The 21,761-nt window shown below is 36.5% G+C and overlaps 1 protein-coding gene across 3 annotated transcripts in view; it reads left to right on the forward strand.

Moving 5' to 3' along the window:
* Ctnna2 (catenin (cadherin-associated protein), alpha 2) overlaps positions 1-21,761 on the forward strand; it is a 1,112,116-nt gene that overhangs the window by 877,111 nt on the left and 213,244 nt on the right. For all 3 annotated transcript variants that reach the window (XM_013031823.1, XM_013031821.1, XM_013031822.1), the window contains exon 9: positions 3,637-3,789. In XM_013031823.1, coding sequence (XP_012887277.1) covers positions 3,637-3,789 — 153 coding nt within the window. The remainder of the gene's footprint in view (positions 1-3,636; positions 3,790-21,761) is intronic.

Below are 21,761 nucleotides of genomic sequence, written 5' to 3' on the forward strand. Positions count from 1 at the left end.
TATATGGTGGTTGGTAGTTATGGACTATTTTTCTTAGAAACATATATTCTTTCAGAATTGTTTTTACCTTTATTTAAAATATTTTGTTTAGTTGGCAAATACACACACATATGTAAAGTAAAATGTGATATTTTCACATACATAAACATGGAAAAACGGTTGTATTAGGTTAACATATCTATCACCTGAAGTTTTTTGTGATGAGAACATTTAAAATGGCTTTTAGCAATGTATGTTTTGGGTGGTACCAGGGTTTGAACTCTGCCTGGCATTCACTTAGCTTGCTTGTACAACTGGAACTCCATCACTTTGAATGATGGTCCACCAGATCTCAGCCTCTAAGTAGCTAAGGATTACAGACTTGAATCACTAGAAATTTGAAATATATAATGCATTATTAGAATGTCATGCTTAGTATATATATATATATATGTACTGATGAATGTTTATTAATTATAACTTTTAGTATTCATTCTGTTTGCTTAATTTTTTTCTTAGAAAGTTGAATTTTCTTTTCTTATGTTCAAGACTTGTCAACCTTGCTTAAATTGTTTATTAACTTCTCCATCCCCCATCTTTTGAATTAAACAAAAATAATCTCACAACACATTTACTATTATAGAATTTGTTCATTTTTATCTAGTACTTTTCAAGTGATTATTTTTTATTTATAATTACCTATTAAGTTTTAGGACCTGATTCTTAGTTGTTTCTTATTACAAATTACATTGTCTTTAATATTTCAGATCAATGCTTTAAAGTCTTTTAGTTAGTTTGAAATTGGAGGTTACAGTTTGATTCTATCTTATAGGTATATCTTTCTATGCTTTAAGCTTATATAGGGACACTGCTATATACCTATTCTCATTTTTCTTATAACTTTGTACAAGACTTGCCTACATTTTGGGACAAAATCTTCATGCAAGTTTAGAAAGTAGTGTCATGCCTTCTTTTGGTCTAGCTTTCCAGAGCTCTCCATTGTTATTTTTGTGTGAATATTAAGAGATATGGTGGTTTTGTTGGTGACATAGTTTGACTCATCCTATCCCTCTCCCCAAATTTGTCAGACGTTCTCCATTGTTCTCTGTCGTCTCTGTCAAGTTCCTATTTGATTAATTTCCCAGAAGTTCCTTTTCTATGTGAAGCTACTCCCTGGAACTGAGCCATGGCTTTAATTGCCATGGTTAACTTTAATTGCTCACTGCACAGTTTCCTTCAGGCCCTCTTACCATAGGTTCTACCCCTTGCCATCTTTAGTTTGCAGGGAAGTTATTAAACTTGTTTAAATTCTAACTCTTCTTTTGAAATGCCAGTTTAAGAACACTCTGCACATCATAGTGTTGTTGTAAGAGTCAAATTATATAAATTGGTATGGACTGAATCCAGGTGAAGTGGCTCAAGCCAATAATCTTAACTACTTGAGAGATGGAGATGGAAGGATTGCAGACCCTGGCAATGGTTCTGTGAGGTGACAAATATCTGTTGACTCAGGAAAGTACAGCAATGCCTGGGCCTGCCCGTGAGCTTCTGTCTACCTAGTGAATTACAGAAGTACAAATAGGAGCATCATAGTCCCGATCAGCCTGGGAATAAATTGAGAACTTATCTTGAAAATAACCAAGGGAAATCCATCCATTTTCATGCAAATGATAGAATCTCATTTTTCCTGATGGTTGAATAACATATACATATATTTATTTAATCTCAGATTTTCTTGATCTATTTATCCATTGTGAAGCATCTGGGCTGTTTGCATAACTTAGCTATTGTGACTACTGCTGCAAAGAACACGGGCATGCAAGTGACTTTATTGTATCCACTCTTGCAATCTTTTGGATAAATGCCCAGAAGTGGTAAACACACTGAGGGACATATGCATATATCCATGAGCAACTTAACTAAAGTATAATCCATGCAGGAGTGAAACTCCATGGTGTAAACCCTTTGAAAAATTATCAGAAAATTTAGTAAAATGAATATCAGGAATATGAAACATGTTTTAAATGAATGGGGAAGGGAATGGTGAATGAATACAGTGATAATACTAAATGTACTTAACGGAAACTTGAGGTATGTGGTAGAAGAGATGGGTAGGTGGAAAAAGGAGGAAGAATGATGGAAGGGTTGACTCTGATTAATAAGTATTATACACATAAATGGATATATTAGCTGGGTGCCGGTGGCTCATGCCTGTAATACTAGCTACTGAGGAGGCTGAGATCTGAGGATCGTGGTTCAAAGCCAGCCTGGGCAGGAAAGGCTGTGAGACTCTTACCTCCAATAAACCACTCAGAAAATGAGTAGTGGTTCTGTGGCTCAAGTGGTAGAGCACTAGCCTTGAGCTGAAGAGCTGAGGGTCAGCACCCAGGCCCAGAGTTCAAGCCCTACTACTGACAAAAAAAAATAAAAAAGGACATATTATATTGTAACCCCTTTGTACACCACTTGTAGACTTAGCTAAATACAAAAAGAAGGAAAAAAGAAAATAACCAACATCAAAAGAGGTGCAGAGTGATTTACGTGGTAGACTGCTGCAAGAACAAGGCCCTGAGTTCAAACTCAGTGCTTCCCCTTCCCAAATGATCTTAGCTGAGTGTTTTGTGCATAATACATCCACTTAAATTATGAGCTTATCAACAACCAACATTATTCCCAAGCATTAGTTTAAGACATTATTTTGCTAAATAAGTAAACAATATTAACTTTACAAGGCCTCTATTATATTTTACATGATTAAATGTCAAACCCAATACAGAGTAAAACCAGACTAATTTATATATACACATATTCATTTCTTGCTAATTAGTGTAAAAAGTAGTAAAATTTGTTCACAATTCGTTCTTCTGACCAGTAACAAATGTATGTATATTATACCTTGACAAATTTTCATCTGCATACTCCTGCAAAATGGATTATTTATCATCTTATCTTGTGTATATTTTCATTTGTATCCTGTATATATTCAGATAGTATGCATAAGCTGAGATATTCCAAGGATTGCTTTGCTTTGTTTTAATGCAGCTGCCCTGCATCTTATATTTTTTAATATGGTGGAAATGATGTGTAATTTTCATTGTTAGGAGATTTGGATTTGTTTATTCTTACTTTCCTTGAAGAACAATTGCAAATATTTTTTTCTGAAGCTGAGCAACGATAGCAACTGTCCCTTCTAGGTAATACAAATAGTGCCTCTAGGAAGAGCAGGAGACAGAACAGTGGTTATTTTTGGAGTGACTTTGGGGTTCAGCTCTTCATCCACAGTTCTTCCCCATGGCTGGCTGAGGCTTAGATTTCTTCTTTTCTAAAAAGCCTGAATTCCTGAACTATATCTTGATTCAGATCTCCTAAAGGGGCACATTCAGGTCAAGGAATAAGCAGATCTCTTAATCCAAGAGGGCATAGAGTATATTGAACTACAGGTTATACATGCAACTTTCACTGAGCAGATACCATTGAATGTATAGGCAGACATACTGTGTTTTTTCTTTAATGTGATAAATATGCACTGGTAAAATTTCTAAAAAAAGAATTAGGACATTATTTACCTGGCAATAATATCTGGACAATAGTTTAGGAAAAAGTTGGAAATTCCATTTCTTAATCATATATTCTTATGTGTGCTTATTTTGACTGTAGCTTCGGAAAGCAGTAATGGATCACATATCTGATTCCTTCTTGGAAACCAACGTCCCTTTGCTGGTTCTCATTGAAGCTGCAAAGAGTGGCAATGAAAAGGAAGTGAAAGAATATGCCCAGGTTTTTCGTGAACATGCCAACAAGCTGGTGGAGGTAAGTCAAGAGAAACTGGGATTAGAACTCATTGACATATGGTACAAAACGCTTGTATGGTTTTCTTGAGCATGAATATCTGATCACTTTTCTTCCTTTACCTTCTGATTACACCTTTTTGTTGGTACTAAGTCATTAGTAATCTCCCCTCTATCTCATCTCTTTAATCATACTCTGAACCATGTCCGCCAATTTCTATGAACAATAGCTAGAGGCTGAAACTAAATTAGAAAGGACTCTTTCTAAAGCATTGAGTATCAGCCTTGATTTGAGGGATTAGAATAGGAACTTAGTACCTTGCTCTCGTTTTCTTCTTACACTAAAGTCCAGATTGGATGACAAAACTGAATTTGGGGGAAAAATTTGAACTTTTCAAATAAATGCTTAGACTTTTAGTAAAAAGATCTTGGGGGACTGTAGTAGTGTAAGTTTAGGATCTTAAATATATAATGGGTATTAGAAAAAAAATCTTCAGAAGTTGTTTTATAAACACAAAATTGTCCTGACTGATAATTGAATAAAATGCCAAATGATATCTAGGCTACTTGAGTTTAGAAGCTGAACACCAGCAGTGTGACAAACACAGGACTGGTGATATGAGGTGAATAGAGAATACATATATTAAACAGAAGTGTGTGTGTGTGTGTGTGTGTGTGTGTGTGTGTGTGTGTGTGTGTGTGTGTGTACAGCAAAAGGGCCCAGAATGGGCAAGGAGCCTGCTGTGATTCTAGAGAATCATAATTATCCAAGTTAAAACTTTTGGAGGTTCTGAGCCACCAGGGTGCATTGTCTCTTGGATTCACAAAGAAATGAAGTGATGTGCTTTTTGTTTTGTTCTGTGATATCTTGTTTCATTGGGGTGGCAAAGCTCTTCATCATTCATTAGGTGCAAAAATCCTCTCCTGTTTTGCTTTGAGGAGTGATAAGACCATGCTCAATTTTGTTGTATGCTAAGCACATAGTTTCGTCTTCTGTTAGCAGCATGGCTAGTGGATCTGACACTAAAGATGTTCAGCCAGCAGAAATCCTTACATCAACAGCCAAGTCCTTTATCAAGTTCTTGGTTCTGTGGGACATGAGCTAAGACATCTACTCTGATAGCAGTCTACATTTTGTGTGTACCAGTTTTGTTAAGTTGGCTTCTAAGAATTTGCCATTTTTCTTTAACTTTCTAACTCATTAGCATGAAGTTATCCATACTACCTTTATGATTTTTGCTTAATGTGGGGTTCTACATGAATGGTTTTTTTCTACTTCTTGTATGACTAATTGGTGTCTTTTCTCTCTCTCTCTCTCTCTCTGAAAAATGACAAAGCACTTTTGCAAGTAGTTTCTCAGTTTAATCATATTTTCTAAAAAAAAAACTTTCAGCTTTATATTTTTGTTGCTCTTCTACATTATTTCTTCCTTACTTTATATTTCCTCTACTTTTTTCCAGTATAACTTACTGTACTTTTCTAATTTACTGAAATGGATAATCACATCAAATTTTTTGGCTTTCTTATTCGGGTTACAAGTATATTTAAGACTGTACATTTTTTCTAAGCTATGCTATAATCTTGTTATTTTCTACTGACCTAGTTTTTAGTTTATACATCTTTTTTAGTTTATACATCCATCTGTATCTAATACACATGAAATCCATCTATTGAGTTAAATTATTTTCTCAAGAATTTCTAGTAAACAGCCATTTTTTCTTCCTGCTCTTCCAACTCCTTTACATTCTTATCCTCCTGTTTTCCTTTCACCACTAAAACTAAGTTTGGCTCTAATAAATTTCACTATCAAGTTATCTCCTTCAAAAATGTGAACCATAATTAGTTCAAAATAATTAATATTCCCTCATCTGAAGAATGCAAACAACTCAGTTAAATAGCTTTGACCTTACCCTGAACTTTTAGCTTCATTTTTAACACAGAGGTTCCTCCAGTCCTCAAAAGTACTGAATAATCCTATAGGTGAGCTCCCTTGCCTAATGTACAAAGGAAAAAAAAACACAGAAAAAGAAGCAGTGAAAAGTGGCCTTGGGATTTTTTCTTTCCCTCCTTTGGTCAGTCAAACATTTCTTAAAGAGTGAGTTCTCCAAAGAGCTTCAATAATTGTGTAACCTGCACCTCTGTGTTGTGGTGGTCTACAGATCAACAAGCCCCAGAACTGCCTTGGATGTTATTACTGATAAGGGGTCATTCCCACCAAGAGGTTATGATTCTTTACACAATGGGACTTGTAAGGCAGCAGAACAGGTGTCCACACCTGTCCATGATAGTTTCAACAAAGATAGGAATCTATCTTTGGGTGTGTGGCTGAAGTCATGCAATTAGGGGTTTCTCATTGGTCCTGATTTTAAATAGTTTGAAGTTTCCTAGTGGCACCCTTTCCCCAAATAGGCTCCTTCACCACCACCTCCTCCTCCTCCTCCTCCTCCCTCCCTCCTCCTACTCTTGCTCCTCCTCCTCCTCCTCTTCTCCTCCTCTTCTTCCTTCTTCTTCCTCTTGTTCTTCCTCCTTCTCCTCCTCCTGCTCCTTCTTCTTCTTCTTCTTCTTCTTCAATTTTACATTTACTTATTTATTACCTTTAAGTAGTTATACAAAGAAGTTTCAAATTATCATGTCAATTTATAAGAACTATGGACTTTGATCAGTGTCACCCCTACAACCATGACCCCACTCCCAATCTATCCAAACCTCATACATCAAAAAATAGGCTTTAGATATGAGACCCTTGTCCAATGTCCAATGTATGATTAGTGAAGATCTTCTCACAATTCGTTGGTTTTCTATTGATCTTGCTAGCTATGTCCTTTGCCATGCAGAAACTCTGCAATTTCATACAATCCCACTTGTCCAACCTTTCTTTGATTTGTTGTGTTTCTGGGTCTTTATTAAGAAAATTCCAGCCTGTGCCAAGGAGCCCTAAAGTTTCTCCTATTCCATCCTGTAATGTTTTCATGGTGTCTGCTTTGACTCCAAGGTCTTTGATCCATTTGGAGTTGATTCTGGTGCAGGGTGATATATGGGGATCTAGCTTTCATTTTCTACAGGTGTTAAACCAATTTTGCCAGCACAATTTACTGTCTTTCTTCCATTCTATGTGTTTAGCTCCCCTATTGAAGATTAGGTGGCTATAGGTCTTTGGGTTCATTTCTGGGTCTTCAGTTCTACTCCATTAGACTTCTTGTGCCAGTACCAAGCTGTTTTGATTACTGTGGCTTTGTAGTAGAGTTTGAAATTTGGTATTCATTTCCTCCAGCACTGTTCTTTCTGCTAAGGATTATTTCTGCTATTCGGGGTCTTTTATTGTTCCATATGAATTTTGGGGTTTCTTCTTCTATTTTACTGAAGAATGAGATTTGAATATTCATAGTTATTGCATTGAATTTTTAGATAGCCTTTGGAAGTATTGCCATTTTCACGATGTTAATCCTCCCAATCCAGGAGCCTGGGAGGCTTTTCCACGTCCTAAGTTCTGCCTTAATTTCTTTTTTTAGGCTTTTAAAGTTTTCATCATAGAAGTCCTTCACTTCTTTAGTTAACTCCTAAGTATTTTATTTTTTGTGCAACTATTAAAAAGGAGTTGCTTCCCTGAGTTCAACCATGCTCTTTTCATTGTTAGCATACAGAAAAGCCATTGATTTTTGAGGGTTAATTTTGTACCCTGCTACATTGCCAAAATTTCAGATCAGCCCGAGTAATTTGGGAGTGGAGTCCATGGGATTCTTTAAATACAAGATCATGTCATCTGCAAAGAGTAAGAGTTTTACTTCATCTTTCCCTATCTGGATCTTCTTTATGTTTGCATCTTGTCTTATTGCTGTAGCTAGGCATTCTAATACTAAATTGAAGAGAAGTGGAGAGAGTGGACAACTAAATCCCCAAAGAAATCCGCAAAGAAAAAACTGCCCAATTAATTAGTGGGCTAAAGACACAAAGAGAAACATCTCTGAAGAGGAAATAAAAATGGCCAATAGACAAATGAAGAAATGTTCAACTTCTCTAGCCATAAAAGAAATGCAAATCAAAACAACATTGAGATTCTAACTCACCCCAGTTAGAATGGCTATAATCAAGAACTCTAATAACAACAGATGCTGGAGAGGATGTGGCCAAAAGGGAACCCTACTGCATTTTTGTGGGAGTGTAAACTTGTTCAACCACTTTGGAAAGCAGTATGGAGGTTCCTCAAAAGACTCCACATAGAGCTCCCCAATGACCCAGCAATCCCACTTTTGGGCATTTACCCAAACAATCACAAACTATGTTTATCGCAGCCTTATTCACCATAGCTAAGATATGGAACCAACCTAGATCCCCCTCAATAGATGAATGGAAATGTGGTATATATAGACAATGGAATTCTATGACTCCATCAGAAAGAATGGCATTGCTCCATTTGTTAGGAAATGGAAAGACTTGGAAAAAATTATATTAAGTGAAGTAAGCCAGGCCCAAAGAAACATAGGTCCAATGGCTTCCCTTATTTGCAATAACTAGTATAAGTTGAAGTCAAGCAGAAAAGATCAAAAGCTATGTACATATGACCATATAAAATGATGCTAAGTGAAATGAACCCCAAGATAGGGACACAATTTGTTTTTTTTTCTTGCTATTGTTTTTAATGTATCTAAATTGTACTATGTGATTTTTTTTGTTTCTCTTGTATATTCTTCCCCCATGGTAAAAACCCTGTTTTAATTGTATTTGATGCTGGTGCCCTGCATATTTCTAATTTGGGGAGGGGAAGGGAAATAACAAAATGCTGAAACAAGGATACAGGTTGACCCATTGTAACAATGAGATGTACAAAACACTATGTAGAAAATGAACTTTACAACTTTATGGGGGTAAGGGGGTAGTTGTGGAGGTGAGGAGGGAAGAGATGTTAAGGAAAAAACAAAGAAGGAGGTAACAATGCTCCATAGGAAATGTACTCATTACCTTACTCATGTAACTGTAACCCCTCTGTACACTATTTTTACAATAGAAGCATAAAAAAGTAGGCTTTCTCATTGGCTTGCCTACTTATGGGTCTGAAAGGAAATGAGGTAGAATGATAGCGATTAAAACATCCTTCAACCATTCAAATGTGGGACAAGATATCTAGTTTTATTTTATTTAGTTGCATTTTTTGATATACCAGGTAACTTTTAACAATTTTGTTTCTAACCGACACATAATTGTGCATGTATATGAAGTTCCACATGCTTGATGACATTGTGTAATGATCAAATTAGGTTAAGGTGTGTTTGTTAACACAAACATTTTTTCATAATGATGTAATTCAAAGTCCTCTTTCCTGGCTATTTTAATAATACAGTATATAATTGTAGTATCGTATTGAGAATTCCTTTACTATGCAATGGAACACCAGAACTATTTTCTCTTATGTCCCCCAATCTCCCCTCCAAAAAAAGAGGATCTGCATGTTTTCTCCTAAAGAATGTTTGCCTTATCCTCTTCAGGGTAGTGGGTAGCTAATCAGACATTTAAGTGAAGCTCTGATGAGGTTTGTTTGTGCTTAAAAAAAAAATCCAGGGCTGGGAAGGTGGCTCAGTGGTAGAGCACTTGCCTTACATGCCTGAGGCCCTGGATTCGATTCCTCAGCACCACATAAATAGAAAAAAAAGCCGGAAGTGGCGCTGTGGCTCAAGCGGTAGAGCGCTAGACTTGAGCTGAAGAGCTGAGGGACAGCACCCAGGCCCAGAGTTCAGACCCACGACCAGACCCCTCCCCCCAAAAAGAAGAAGAAGAAGAAAAAAAATCCAGCTGGGTGTTCATGGCTCATGACTGTAGTCGTAGCTACTCAGGAGGCTGAGATCTGAGGATCACAGTTAAAAGTCATCCCAGACAGGAAAGTCCATGAGACTCTTATCTCCAATAAGCTACTCAGAAAAAGTGGGAAGTGGTACTCTGGCTCAAGAGGTAGAGTGCTAGCTTTAAGCACAGAAAGGCTCATGAACAGAGCCTAGGCCTTGAGTTAAAGCCCCATAACTGGCAAAAAAAAAAATAGGAAGAGAGGAAGAAGGAAAGAAAGGAAGAGAGAGAAAGAGAGAAAGGAAGAAAACCAGAAAAAAAAGCAGAAAAAGAAAAAAAGTTCAGACACCTTCCTTTGCTACAGTTCTATAGAATAATCTTCCAGAAATCCCAATATCACAATATTACCTGTATTAAAACACAATTTCCAGTCATCATATCCAGAAAAATGAGACTGCTAAATCTATGAAATTCTTTTCCTTTTAGTAGCTCCTTTCTGTCTGGTTTCAAGGTTTTCCTCTCAGCACTAAGAATGATCAAATCCAGGGATGGTGATGGAGTCAGGCTTCCTTCAGTTAGCATCTCTTTCTAGTCTACTGGAAGTTGGAGCCATCTGCTTCCTCTGCCATCTATCTTGCTTCCTCCTCCACATCACATGCCATTGTCTCATGAGAGCCCCTGATAGACCCTTAAATTTCCACTAATGTAAATCCTGTGAATTGCTCAGAATAAGCTGAATGAAGAATGCATGAGATAATCTATGAATAGTTTTATAGTTTTAGTCCTTCAGCAGTTTTTGACTATTATATTTGATTATTATATATATTTAGCTTTCCATCCATTTATATATGTATTTCTTGTTAAATTTCTCTGCTCTTTTCCCTTTGGTTGATATTTGGTGTTCACAAAAATGGATGCTATCAAGTAAATGGGCTTATCACAATTTATTACATGATGTGGTGGTCCTTAAAAAGTTGTTAACGATGATAGTTTTGGTGCAAGTGAAACACCAGTAAAATATGAATAGGAAAAATGATTTGACTATAGAGTTTTTTTTCTTTACAGTAGCTGTTAGCATGTTATAAAAGCAGATGAACTTGCACCAGGGTTCCTTGATGAGGAAAATCTGAGAGTTCAAATAAGATGTTTTATGATCTATACGTCACCCACTAGAGCAATTATCACCCACAGAGATGAATAGAATAAGAGTAATCTTTCCCTCCACTCCAGTATCAATAACTCAGCCTCTCCAAGGGGTTACCTAAGGACTTCAGAGTGGTCTGACACTGAGGGAGTGCTGAGTTGATCAGAGGACACCTGTTGTACCTCATTTCCAAGCAAGTTAAATGAAGTTTAGAGAAATGGAATGCAAATGATGACAACTCAGTACCAAAGTAATGTCAGGGTTGTGGGAGGAGTGGATGTAAATTGGGGGCAAAATATGCATTGCTGCAATAAAAATAAAAGCTAATCTTGAAAATGAGATGCAAAAGCATTACAGCTGTTTTAGTCTCCAAACTAGTTTTATTCCTCCTATTGCTTGGCTGCTCAGTTGAGCAATGCCTGCTCTTCCTTCTCCCTATCTTGACCTCTAACACTCTAGTACAGGCTACCTGTTCAATGGTGTGGGAATTAAAGTAGCTCCCATCAGACCACTCTCATCTAATGGCCTCTCAGTTTTCTTTGCAGCCTGTAGGCTGAGTAAATAGGATTCTAAGAAAGAAAGGTGGAAACTGTATTATCCCTGTCAAAGACATCCTATTTTACTTAGGTAAAGACCAACATTTTAAATACACCTACATGGTTTGCACGGCTTGGATGTCTCATCAGTTTCCAGGCTCTCTTCTGTCTTTTCCTGTATTTCTACAACACATGACATCTTTGATTTGTTGAATGTCCCATGCTCCCTTTCCCTTTTGGCCTTTTGTGTCTTTTCTTTTTCTTGGTACTGTCCCCTTCCCCCAACTGCCAGCCCTTCCTCTCATTTCTATCTGCTGTTTAACTTTCATTCTGAACATGTAACCAAGTAAGATCAGTTCCCTGCCTTTCTACTTTTGTGATATTCCATTAGTTCTAAGATTGAGTTCTACAGCTTTGTACTATGTCTTCTGCTAACCTACCAATTTCCTTGGGGGTAGGACTATGTTTAATTAATTCCTAATCACACCTCAGTACCTAGCTGAGTGTCTCTGTATAGCAGGTATTCAATAAAGAACAAATAAAGTAATACAAGCAACTGGCAATGTCACTGGCTTTTTGCCTCCGGGGATATTGCATTTTACTAGTATGACTGAGGGATGCTAAGGGTTACCTTAGTGATCAGAAGAGGCATTGTGTCTCAGTCTGTAATTTACTACCAAGGAGGAATTTCAAGTCCCGGGAGAACTCCCATCTCCACTGAGTAGAAAGGACTTGCTGTTTACTTCTATTCCTTGCAGCAGAAGTAGCTTTCCCAGTCTGCTCCTAACTCTACCTATGGATTCCCTTTGCCTTCCAAGCATGCTTGTATTTTCAGCATCTGTTATGGTGGATGTGAGGAAGGGTGCTGATTCTACCTGACAAAGCAGAACATTGAGGCCAGGGAAATGATGAATTAGATACAAGAAACTTAAGTCATCGAACTTATTGTTTTGACTTCAGACTCATGATGGCTACAGTCCATGAAGATCGAGAAGCTCTATTTTGAAAGGAAGAGACACATCTGCTATGTGATCCATCTATTTAGGCACCGGAGTGCTTTGGTTTCAGCCCTGGGTGAATTGAAATTGTAATTCACTTGCACATTGTTGCATTGAGCAGCAGTCATGGAGAGTTTCCCATGTGCCCATGTTTTTCTGGTTGTTATCAATATCAATACACACAAAAGTAGAGCAACCTTTTGCCCAGCTGAAGTATATATTCTATTGTGAAAGAGAGAGGAGGGAAAAGGCAAATGTGTAACATGTAAGGTAGAACTATTGTGCCTCAGTGCAAAAGCAAGACACTGAGGGATAGTGAGGGGGGAGGGCATGAGAAGTGCATCAGGAAGTGCATTGCACATAAGATGATTAATGGGGCAAGAGCAGAAGGAAATGGAAGAACATGTCATAAAGTGGGATGAGTGAGAGTAAATACTCAGAGCAGCAGTATACCTGTGCAACTGGAGCTAAGCATGAGAGGAAAACATTTCAGAAAAGAAATGGAGGGCAGACTGAATTTTACTGAATTTGAATGCTATGGAAGGCTTTAAACAAAGGCATGGCATGATCTGATTTCCATTTTAAAAAACTCTTTTGTTATATGAGTATATAGAGTAAGTAGGAGTAAGAAAAACTATATAAAATGAAACTGCAATAGTCCAGCTAGGGATTAGTAATATGACTGAATAGAAGCAGGGAGGTTAGAAGAAATGGTTGGATTTGATTTGTATTTGCAAGGTTGTGAGGATCTGAGCCAGAGAGAAATCTGGGATGACTCCCAGTTTTGACATTCTACAGTAATGAAATCAGCTGGAACTTAAAAAAAAATAAGCATAGCTTTTACTCTCAGACTGTTTCTCAATTGGCTCTGGCTTGCAGCTGTTTGATAGGTGTGATCCTGAAAACCCCATACAAATGTCTCAGGTTTAAATAAATGCAACAGAGCTTTGTAAATTCCAGGGTCTTGATTTAAACCATGATCCAAAAAAGAAAATCAAGAGAAGCTGCCTCAAAAATTACATCGATGGAAATGGATTGTCATGCATTTTTAAAATTTAAAATTCTCATCCTCTCTTTCTCTCAGGGCTGCCCTTCTTAATTAGCTAAAGGGGGGATGGGGAGTGAGAGTTATCTGAGTTTCTCAAATAATCGAGTTGTAACAGATCTATAATAATGTTCTAGGAAGAACTATTTTTGTTTTGCTCTATCATGGAATATACTCACAGTATATCTTATCCCACCACTTAAGAAGTATATATTTAAATCTATTCTTTCTTCTTAACTTCCTTAACTCTAAAACCCTACTTTGTTTCCTGTAGCATGTAATAAGCATTACAGAGAAGTTTAGATGCCTGTCTTATATTCTTTTTGTTGTTGTTGTTATTGGTCATGGGGCTTGAACTCTGGGCTTGGGCACAATCCCTCAGCTCTTCAGCTCAAGATGAGCACTCTACCACTTGAGCCACAGAGCCACTTCTGGTTTTCTAGTGGTTTATTGAAGATAAGAGCCTCACAGAGTTTCCTGCCTGGACTGGTTTTGAACCACAATCCCAAGATCGTGAGTAGCTAGGATTACAGGCATGAGCCACTGGTGCCTGGCTTTGTCTTATATTCTTAATTGCTATAGAAATAAAGGGCTAGAGTTCTTTATAAACCATCCATTACTTTACCTAAGCAATGAAATAAATTAATCAAGTAGTTATATAACTATTTCCACATCAGACTGCTAGAAAGAGGTAGAGCTCCTACATGACTCCAAATCCCAGATTTCAGAGATTTCAATGTAAAACAGCATTCCTTATGACCCTATGCACCTGTCCTAGGGTACCACACAGCGTACAGTGAAATCCATTATATAAATTTTTGGTACGTGCTTAGTCCCAAAGTAATTGACCAAAAATATTAGCTACTACTACCATTGCTATTGGACAGACATTAAGTTTCATATCTTTCAAATTGTATTTCAGAAAAGTGCTCTATTTTACTGCACACATTTCTGAAAGTAATGTACTCTACTGCTAAAGAATTTTTTTTCTACCCTAGTGGAATAGATCATCCAAACTGCTTTACCATTACTGGTAGTGGAAACTAAGCTAAGTTACCCTACTAGCTCAATAAGTCTTGACCTATATACTTCCTGATTCAATCTGTTTAAGCTACTAAGTGCTTTGGACTTTTAATTTTTTTTATAAATGATGGAATCTAAGGATATTAAGTATTTCTAGGTCAAAAATCTATTCCAGTGGTTTGAATTAACTATACAAGCAATAGCAATACTTACAGATTACATTTAAATCTTTATAAAAAAAGTAAAGTACAAGGCCATGATTATTAAGTTAATTATTTTTCATATAGAAGAAGAAACAACTATGAGATTCCATGAAAATTTGGTTTGTTGGCATTTAGATGAAAACTAACTCCATCTCAACCAATCCCCTAAATTATATCCCAATAGCTAAATTAAATACTCTTATGAAGAAACATCCAGAAAAGTAAGTCAATTAATTATGGTGTCTGTATTTATGGGAAAAGAGGAAAAACACCACTTGGCTCTTATTCTATGGTAGATGTTACAGTGACTTTCATATATAATCTCTTTTCATTTTAAGTAAGTACTTTAAGTCATCCATCTCAGAGTTTTGAAGATGAGAAGTCTGAGGCTCAGGAAACCAAAATCAGTATGGCTAACGTCACCAACCTGTGGGTGAGTGACAGAGACAGAATTCAGATGCTCTGAACTTGTTATTTGTGCTGTTCCTTAGGGTCTCCTGACTTGTCTGTGTATATTGAACATTTTTATATTTAATCACCTGATTTACTGTTGACTAGCTCACCATAAGCACAATAAAATCATAATCCAGCACAAAGAGAATATTCTTTAGTCTACTTCCTTCAATGTAAAGGAAGACTGTCATGATGTATGGTGAGGTAGAAACTAGACCCTGGGCTGTAATAGTGGAGCTGTCAAATAAGACATTAGAAAGTTATATTCAGTGTTGCTATTTTTTGATATTTGACCTTTTATGGTACTAATTTATACTTTTATCATCATCTGGAAGTGGCTATTCTCTAAATATATATGGTGGAATTTTATATTTTTTTGTTTTCCACAACTGTCTTAAAAGTTGTATACATTATTAGAATAACATAATGACCTATAACCTTAGATCAATAAGGTCATAACCCTTCAAAACAGAAACAAAAAATGTGTCTTTAGAAGTGATGTGCTTTAAGAATAAAAAACACAATGTTTTAATTGTCTACGAAAAAAACCTCTTCAATGCTTCACATGTTCAATTTTGCTAGTTGGATGGGCTTTTTATATCACAAAGCCCTCTAGCCAGCCTGAAGCCATATTTCAAGAGGGATGGTGTGTGAGTTATTCCTTTTTTGAATTAAAATAGAGTTTCAGATTACCTCGACTCCATTAAATTTAGAAGGAGGTAGAGTCCAATTTCATGAAGCCCTATAGCCAGCCTGAGGCTTAGTGAATATGTCCTTTCAACACTTACCTTAACATATAACACTGAGTCCATTAAGCCTGGTGACTGGGATTTCTTTGATGGTGTGATGATTTACTCCCATGGTAATATGAATGAACTTACCACTTTAATCCTCTGACCCTCAGAGTTTTTATCTGATGTATAACAATACATCAGATAAAAACTCTGAGGGTCAGAGGATTAATTTCCCTAATTCACAGGACTCTCTGAAGTTCAGATTCTAGAACAACAGAAGACCTAAACAATTGTTTTGATCTAGAATGCACTTGTAAGTGAATCAAGAATCTGGCAGTTATATGAGCATATGTTATATACAATACCCCAGTATTCTTATGCCTTATTCGAACATGCACCTGGAGTTTGGAATTCAGCTAGTAATTGAGCTGTTATAGACCATAAAGTAATCATCCATATGGAACCCATTATTCTTTATTGTAATCCCATGACCTTGGCCTAGGGCTGACCCAATATTTAAAAGATAGGTTTGAATAGCTCTTAATCAACTTTGCTATATAGGAGTCAAAGAGGGAATAGAGGCCAATGCTTGTCACATAGAAAAATCTATAATTTAGTTAAGCAATGCTGAGATAATTTGTTTGTATTACTTAAGAGCTTCCAGGCTTGATTTTTTTTTACTCTTTTACTATTTTACCATTTTACTCTTCTTTCATTGGTATTTCTTTCTTTTTTTAATAAGATTTTTTATTGTGAAAATACCATACACAGGGGTTACAATTACATGAGCAAGGTAATGAGTACATTTCCTGTCAAGCACTGTTGCCTCCTCCTTTTTTTTTCTCCTACCATCACTGCCCTCCCATCTCCACAACTACACTCCCCCCCACCCCTGCCCCTCTGCCAATGTTGTAAAGTTTGTTTTTCATCATAGCATCTTGTACATCTCATTGTTGCAATGGGTCCATCTGTATCTCTATTTAAACAAGACATTTCTTTCTAAAAGCCAAGAGTTATGAATGGCCACAGTGCCATGGGGTAGCAGGTGTGTGGCATGTTTTAGTACCCTATCTTCCAATCTCCAAATACCTTTGTCCCTTAAAACTACTTCTCTCTCTCTCTCTTTCTGTCTGTCTGTCTGTCTCTCTCCCTTTCCTTTCTCTCTCTCTCTCTCTCAATATATATATATATATATATATATATATATATATATATATACATACATACATACACAGGGGTATGTATATTAGATGCATACATGCATTCTTTGATCTAAAGAACAAATGTTTTCTCAATTATATATAAAACACAACATGAACATCTTTAGAGGAAAATTTTGATATTTTAGTTTGCCTTTAATACAAAAAAAAATCTAACTAAAACTGCAATACAAAGAGAAATTTCAGAAATTCCCTTATTACCACTTGCAACCAGATTGCTGCCCTTGGCTGTTCCTATTTAGACAGGGTGTGAATGTCACACATCCAAGGTGCCTGAGAATTGAGTCAATATTTTTATATAATGCCAGTTGCTACCAAAATATAGTTACTTGCACAGACTTGACAAGTTGCTATTTTCCATGCTAAAACAAAAGGGGCCTCATGACTTATCTTTGGAACTTTTCCCTGGAAGTTTGGAGCACATGCATGCCTTTCCAAATCTGTAAATAGTCCTAAAGTGATTATTTCCTCTCTCCATAATTGGGGGAGGGTGCTAAGGGGGTTCAAGATACCTCAGATTCAATGCCTTCCCTTATAGCTTTCTATATTCTTTTCTTATCAAAAATTATTGAAAAGCTTCATTTATAACTTAATTTTGAAATTCCAGGTACTATGATTGTGAAACCTTATAATGTATAGATGAAAATGCATTAGAGTTTGCTTCCAGGAGAAAAAATGCTGTGGATTATTATTATTATTGGAAAATATCATGATAGTTTCTACAGAAACGGAAGATTGGCGGATGTTAATGGCAATACAGTTTCTTATGGATCAGTAGTTTCACAACTAAAAATAGTCTGGATTTGACCTACCCCCATGCAACACTCAGCTAAAGAGGCTGTTTTTATCCCCACAATCAAGTATCTAAAAAGTCAAGTCTTTTTAAGTAGGTGCTTTCAAGTATCTCTGTTATGCAGAGCTTTTAAAAAAAGAAAGCAAATTTGCAATTTACATCTAAACTAGGACACTTTTCATGAGTCTGTTCTGTAAACTAGACACAAGGCAGATCTATTTGTCCCTATCAGAGGACAGCTAATACTTTAGTTTTATACCTGTCTGTCAAAAGGAGGCATAGGAGCCTACTACTCCTCAGTGCCCTCTGGGAGGGTAAATCATCTTCACACAGGTGAAATTCAAAGTGGAAAGAGCCAAACCCAAGTGCTCAAATAATGGATACAGCTAGGGATTAGATTCAAACCACATTCTTGCAGAGAACCCCCAGAAACACAGGTAGGACTAGAGCCTGACATAAAATTTACACTGCCATGCAAGATCAGAAGCTGTTTACAAACTGGAGAGCTCAAGTATTGGAAAACAGTAGGATAAGGAAGGTGTGGGTTAGGCAGAGAAAGCAGAATATTGGTTGTCTATGCTAATATCTCTATCTGATAGAGCCCAAATTGAGCTTGTGCTGTTTCTCTACCCTTAAATTTTGCCTTAAGGACTATCTTCCCTTCCCATTTACTTCATAGATTTCTTTCTAACTTCTGCCATTTCTCCCTACAGTTCTGTCACCAGAAACCTTTCAAATTGGCATTCAATACATTATAGGCTTCGATATCGTGTATTTCTACAAATATTGGCCGTATCATGGTCCATTATTTCTTGTCTTGTTTTGAGAGGAGAAAAAATAATCCAATATCCAATGGATTCTCTCCTTGCTTTTTCCTTTGAATTTTGAGGGTAACAATTGCTTTTCTCAAAATGAAAACAATTCAACCTTTGTCCCAGTTGCTTAACTAGCGTTTTGGTAGAAGGACTTTTGCCCAAATACCATTTATAAGTGACTGTTTCAGAACTCTGAGAAGTTTCTCATGGTCAAAAAGTACTAATGATATTTGTACAAGTGATTTTCGGGCCCCAAAGAGTCCAAATATAAATCCATAAGGAAAGCATAGAAGCTAATATTTCTTCAGCCTATCTTGGAGAACTTAAGAATGAAATGACAATTTCTATTACAAGTTTTCCCAGAAGGTACAAGGAAGTTAAGTGAGGTTTTTATTTTCACATAGTTGCTTTTAATTTCCTCCCCATCTCTTTCACAGTAACCTTCAAAAGCGGGAACACTTTGTTTTGATCAGAGGAATTGAAAAATTTTCCAGAAACATAGTGTGCCAGTAGCTACTATTGATTATATACAATTAGGTGTCCTTGTTCATAATTATGTCCTTGATCATAATTTCAAAGGAGGTGATCTCCTCTGCTTTATTTGTTTAATTTTTAATTACTAAGTAGTCATACAAAGAAATTTTAATTTGACAGATTCTTCTGAATTTAGATGGGTAGAATATTAACATATTTTATGAGGAAAATCTTGTTCCTTGACAATGAGCTTTTCAATCATCTCTTATTCCTGTTTCAGGCTGGTTAATTAATTGTGTTGGGGAGTTGACCTATGTATTGTACAATGTTTAGTGACATTGCTGGCCTGTACTGAGTAGATGTCAACAATATCCTTACCCAGAATTGTGACGTGCAGAAATGGATCAGACATTGCCAACAAACTCCAAGGAGACAAAACAGTTCCTGCATGAGAAGTATTTCTCTACAAGCTTTAAATTAAATAAACACATAACCCAGTGTCCCATACTCACATTGGTTAATTTGTGCCATGCATTATTTGACTTGAACAAATTGATCAGATATTACAAGAAACAAGTGGTTTGTTTCCTAGTTAAAATGATCTCTAAAATTACTGTTACTCAAAACTCAGTTATTGCTTTCCTGCAGTAATTTGGTGAAAATCTCCTGCCACAAAGTCATTTATCTATGATCAACTACTGTGTCACAATTAAAAAAAAACAAGTACATTTAGTAAAGAACATTAAACTTTTATTCAGATAGGAATAGCTAATTAGGATTGTCTTATTGATATCTTTTAAACCAGGGCAGCTGGATGAAAATAAGGCTCCAATGAAAGAGAACATGAACAGGTAGATAGGTAACAATACATTGTAAAAGATGTGCACATAGAAGAGCCAGGAAGATGATTAAGTCTATCCCATTGACTTCAAGTTAGAGGCTACTTATGAAATGAGATCCAAGACAGACATAGCACATTCTCATTAAATGTATGCTAATTAAGAGTTAAATTTGGTTTGTAATTCTCCAGCCCAGTCTAGGCTCAATCTGCCATTGTGGATTTAATATAAATCTTTTTAAAGAAAAAAATACCCATGCAATTAGCAGCTTTTCTCTCAGCTTTAACTCCTACTATTTACTAAACAGGGAATTTCCTATCTCACTGTCTGGTGTTCTCTTCTATTAATATTAGTGACAAAACTATAAATGCACAGGAACAGGGAAACATGTACTGTATGTATAGGAAGCCAAGTTTGTCCATAGCAAAGTCAGCATGCAAAGGGGAGGATATGTGCATCTCTAGGATCCTGAGCATATAACGAATGGCCCTTCTCCCTGTGCAGGAAAGTTGCATGTGTGCTGATCTGAAACCAGGTCCTAGACACTGCTCCCCCAGGGTAGGAGATACTAATTATTGAAAACCAAAGGCCTTGTACCTTGTAGTAAGGTGTGGCCCCCAGGGCCACTAAGCACATGTCTTGGCTTAGGTTAATAACTCAGATTCCCAGCTTCTACTCCTCATCTCATTCTAAGGTTTGTGTGTGTGTGTGTGTGTGTGTGTGTGTGTGTGTGTGTGTTTGTGTATGTCCCCGTCAGTGTATGAGTGTGTTGGTCCTAAGGCTGGAACTCAGGACCTGTGTGCTGTCCATGAATTTGTCAGTATTTTTTTTATTATTTGTGAACATACTGTTCAGAGTTGTTATGATTACATGGGCAAGATAATGAGTACATTTCTTATCAAACATTGCAGCCTCCTCCTTGTTTTTCAAGGCTCGTGTTCTACCACTAGAGCTACAGCTATGATTCTGGCTTTTAAATCTTTTTAAGTAGTTAATTATAAATCAGAGTCTAATGGAGTGTCCAGACTAGCTTCGAACTGTGATCCTCAGATATCAGTCTCCTGAGTAGTTAGGGTTACAGGTGTGAGCCACAGGCACCAGGCTTCCATTCTGAGTTTTAATATGATTCCTATACTTCCTATGACAATAAAAATTTAATGCCTGGAATAAGAGATATTTTCCATAACATATTCCCATGTGATGCTGGTTGTGAGCAAACAGATCCAATAGATCTTTAGTAACCATAAGGGTTTGGTTCCAAGCAACCACCATTGAAGAAGACCTCTAACTCTCAGGATACATAGACTTCAGTACTTTACTGTGGATGCTTGCTTCATTTTTTTCCATAAAGTTACCCAGCCACCTCTCAACAAACCTAAAATATTAATTTAAATATTAATTAAAATATTAATTTAAAATTAAAGGCATTTACCTTGCTTTAGGGGACCAATTTACTTCTTAGGAGGAATATTTTCACAAAATTAAGATCAAGAAAGCATTCAGCAGATCATGCAGGGATTTAAACCTGTGTGATTATATGTGGGACTGACAAGTTTTCTGAATCAACTCAGCTTTGTAATGGCCAGCAAAATTTAAAATTTTATTTCAGAAATTTCTTTAGACTTTGATTTTTTTACTTTTTAGATTTAGGGTTTCTTTTTGCTAGTCAAAACCATATATAATAAATGTGCTTATTGTATTTTAAGGATTTTTTTTCAGTCTATGGCCAGTTATTAGAGATCCTCAATGCACATGAATACTGAAAAAATATAAGTTATATCAGGCCATGAAGGCTTGGAGAAGGCTTGAATTTGCATTGTTATGTGAGGTGACAGGATGATTACTTTGGAACAATTTCTTCTTCTTCTTCTTCTTCTTCTTCTTCTTCTTCTTCTTCTTCTTCTTCTTCTTCTTCTTCTTCTTCTTCTTCTTCTTCTTCTTCCTT

Source organism: Dipodomys ordii, unplaced genomic scaffold (genome assembly GCF_000151885.1).
Source record: "Dipodomys ordii isolate 6190 unplaced genomic scaffold, Dord_2.0 Scaffold144, whole genome shotgun sequence".
Taxonomy (NCBI): Eukaryota; Metazoa; Chordata; class Mammalia; order Rodentia; family Heteromyidae; genus Dipodomys; species Dipodomys ordii.